General features: G+C 38.4%; 1 protein-coding gene across 2 annotated transcripts; it reads right to left on the minus strand.

The window, feature by feature from the left end:
* Positions 1-2549: 2549 nt before the first annotated feature.
* LOC102295886 lies at positions 2550-3974 on the minus strand. Of its 2 annotated transcripts, XR_006053597.1 has the most exons (4): positions 3920-3974; positions 3106-3819; positions 2751-3000; positions 2550-2665 (listed from the first exon to the last, which is right to left on the minus strand). XR_006053597.1 is itself a non-coding variant. In XM_042216892.1 (3 exons), the coding sequence occupies exons 1-3, from the start codon at positions 3972-3974 to the stop codon at positions 2861-2863; spliced, it is 909 nt and encodes a 302-aa protein (XP_042072826.1). In that variant the 3' UTR covers positions 2558-2860. The 2 variants fall into 2 exon arrangements, 1 of the variants encoding a protein (XP_042072826.1); XM_042216892.1 differs by having other exon boundaries at positions 2558-3000.
* Between the last annotated feature and the right edge of the window lie 8 nt (positions 3975-3982).

The raw sequence follows: 3982 nt of genomic DNA on the forward strand, positions 1-3982 counted from the left end.
GACTCTGCCGTTCTGTCCGCGCGGAGCACAAAGAATGAATCCGACGGAGTTACGGCCTGGTCCGGCATGGTGGGGGTCAGCCATGTCTCCGTGAAGCACAGAATGTTGCAGTCCCTCATGCAGTCACCACAGAGAGCCTTGGTTCCCAACCAGCTTACTCTGCCAGAATCCCCCAAAATTACACAATGTAATCAGCCACACTCTTCTGCTCTTGTTGCAAATCTCCCAAAGTGTAACTGAGGGTTGGCTCTTGGTCTCTGGTTTCTACATTTCTTTCTTTTCCTTCACTTTCCAATTCAGAGTTGCAGAGAATATACCAACTGCCATTGGCTGAAAGGAGGGTTACACCCTGAACAGGTTGCCATTTTTCCGCCAGGTTAACACAGAGCCATTTTTGGACACTGAATAATTGTTACAGTCTCGCTGAGGCAGACTGTATGGAGTGAGGAGTGGACCCAAAATGCAGACACAAATGAACATGAAACAAAACTTGATCTCATTAGCATCCATCCACACTGACATATGCACACACAGGGTGTGCACACAATAAACAAAAAGTGAGCTGTTTATTGAGGGCTGGCAAAAAAACTACAAACAAAGAGGGCAAGGGAAAAACTGGAACTTAAACGTGAACTAAAGCACAACATAAAAGACCCTAACATGAACACAGATAATCTTGGACATGAATACCTGAGCCGTGGAACATGGAAACCTTGAAGCATGGCATAGAAAACAACAGACAACCTGACATAGACTGAATGAGAAAACACAGACTAAATACACACAGCAGACCATTGAGGGAAGTGGGAACACAGTGGGGAAACAGCATAAACAAATGACCATAACGATGCCACAGGGGAAGTGTAAAACTAAACACAATGAACACAGGAGCTCTTCAAAATAAAACAGGAAATGTAATGAAAAGCAGACATGACAACATGAACTTGATAACAAAAGACATACAGACATGAAACACATAAAGGACAATGGAGATGAAACACTGGGGTTGAAAACATAAAGGGAATCTAATAAACAAATGAACTTAGCGCACCTAAATAACTTAAACATCAACATCCAAATAATCCTGGGAATGGTTGGGCAGTGAGCGTCAAGAACTGGCAGGAAGCTTTTTTCATTATCTAGTATCTACTGTAAAGAAGTATTTTCTTATACTACAATAACTGTTTATTTTGAATCTCTTTTCTTTCTTTCACGCGATCCGTGAATGTCCTGCTAATCAAAGTAGCACAAAAAAGATGGTTGATGTGTTACCACCTGAGACTGAGACAATAATCTGACACCCAAGAGCTGTCACACTACTACTTAAATAGAAGAGGTAAGAGAGAGGGAAGGACCTGTCCCGGCCAACTTAGTCTTTCTGTGCTCTTCCATTTTCTCCTCTATAGCTCCATTTTTCCAAAGCCTTCCCAAGCTTGGTTCTGCTGGAGATTTCTTCCTCTTAAAAGTGAGTATTGCTGCTCAATGGGGATTATTGTTGGGATACGCTCTATTGAAGCAGGATCTTTACATTTTAAAGCACCTTGAGTTGATTGTTGGATTGAATTGGCAATATTTACATAAAACTGAATTGACATTGAATTTCATTCTGTGTATCAGTATCCAACACTGATTTGAACTGCTTTAACTGTTCAAAACATCGATTCAACAAGGTGCTGAAAACCTTGCTCAGACATATTGGTCCATACTGATATGATAGCATCTGCTGTATATTTGGAATCTGCACATCCCCAATGTGAATCTCCTATTCCACCACATCCTAAAGATGCTCTTTGGGATTGGAATCTGATGACTGTGGAGGCCAGTACAGTTTTATGTTTCCATGTTTCAAGTACTTTACAAATACAGTGTGTTTATCCTTCATGTGAATGATGTCAAGCTTGCCACAGTTTGAAAAATTAATGATGAAAGTGTAGGACTGAAGGCAGACAGAAAGCTAATCTTTTATTAGGTTGCAAACAGAATTACAAAATAGAAAAAAGCAGAAATCCAAAAATCATTTTAGAGATCCTCAGAAACCAGAGAGAGCAGAGGGTGGAGATAGACAGCCACAGAGACAAAGAACAAAGAGAAGACAGGACTATAAATACTAACTGGGAATGTTAAACTGGTCAGAAATAACACACAGGAGAAAGTCATTATAAACGGGAACACTTGGGAGACTAATACCCACAGTAATATTTTTCATTTTTACACAAAAACTAAGCCTCATCGTTTGAATACAGTAAATACCACCACAAAAACCTAATCATATCACAAGCATACAGCAATAAAATATGGAAGTATCCAATATTAAACTCACCAAAATTAAGAATTAAAACTTCAAATGATAAAAAACAGTCAACACAACAACAACTTCAAAGAGACAACTAAAAATTACAGAACCTCAAAAATACATCAAACCCAAAATCCAAAACAAATTATCTACTGGAATTATATTTACAGGAATTTAAAACATATGCAAGTGATCAAATTCTGTTAGCAGTTAAATCAGTTAGAAAGGTAATACTAAGAATCATCTTGTCTCTTATGTTTACTTTATACCGGAGTACACACATTCCTCCTGGGTGTTGCTCGTCTGTCTTCTTGCTTGTTTCGTCCTAATTTTTCTCAAAGCAGCATAATGAAGGTTGTCCTCTTGGGTGCTCTGGATACCAAAAGAATCAAGATAACAATTCAACAAGAAATGTCATTTCCTAAAAACACATGAACTTCCACACTTTAAAACTCACCTCTAAATTTACAGAATCATTTGCGTTTGAGTCTGCTGAGAAATAAAGCAAATGATTTAAACTTAAATGCCACTATTTTTAAACACAACAGTAAAATATGAACGAAAATTCTAACCTTTAAATTGGCAATTGTTACTTCTTTTCATCTTATACACTAAAAAAGTTGATAACACACTGATGATGGTGGTGAGTGTTAAAGCTGCGCTTAAGAAATACATCAGGGCAGCAGAATCTCGCCGAATTGTAAATCCTAGAAATGAAAGAGCTTTTTAGCTTTTCTTCCTGAGTTCATCGAATATGATCTGCTCCTATTTATAATACCATGTGAGTCACCTCTGCTGGAAAAGTGACTTACCCCCAAATTCCAGCTTGGTCCCGTTTCCAAACAGTATGTGTCCACATGGGGCGACAGCACAGTAGTAGATCCCAGTGTGAGACACATTCAGGCTCTCCATTCTCATGTTATAGACACAGGTGTGTGTTCTTTTGTTGTCTTTCCTCTCACACTGATCATTCCTGACTCCATGGGTGTAAATGAGTCCTGGTTGAGAGTCTTCAGAGTCTTTGAACCAGTAAACACTGTGTTCTCCATCACAGCTCAGCATAGTGTGAACCATACAGTGCAGACTTACAGAGCCTCCTGGCTGGATGGTCTCAGATGCTGACTGATGAACTAAAGCTTGTATGTTTAAATCTGAATCATTGACACTGACAATAATGGTCTCTAAGAACATTAATGTGTAGAAATAGGAAAATATACAGTAGTAAGTTGCTGAGTCTGAAACACTTAAGTCTGAGATAATCAAGTGGTTTTTTCCTTTTTCATTATCTAGTCTGAAGCGTGCATTATTCTTGAATGGACCATGAAATTTTACTAAATAGTGTTCTGATATATAGAAGTTAGAAATGAGTTTTGGTTTCTCTCCTAAAGTTTTTTTATACCAGTAAAAACGTGCAGAAACACTGTGTTCATAGTAACAATGTAAAGTCACTCTGTCTCCAGATTTAGCTGATATAAAACGTGCTTCTTCATGAACAGAGGAGGATAAATGCAGGTTGTTCTTCTGAGCTGTGGTGAAATGAAAGACAAAGCAAATACACATTGTGGAACATGGCAGCTGAGAAAAAAGACCTTAAAAGAATTAGACTGTGGTTAAACACAAACTTACCAATTACACCCAAGAACAAACATATCAGGTAGAAGACAATGTGTGCAGATGCCATTGTTCCAA

The sequence above is a fragment of the Haplochromis burtoni genome, unplaced genomic scaffold (genome assembly GCF_018398535.1).
Source record: "Haplochromis burtoni strain Fernald_Lab_line unplaced genomic scaffold, NCSU_Asbu1 Contig_1327, whole genome shotgun sequence".
NCBI classification, from domain to species: domain Eukaryota; kingdom Metazoa; phylum Chordata; class Actinopteri; order Cichliformes; family Cichlidae; genus Haplochromis; species Haplochromis burtoni.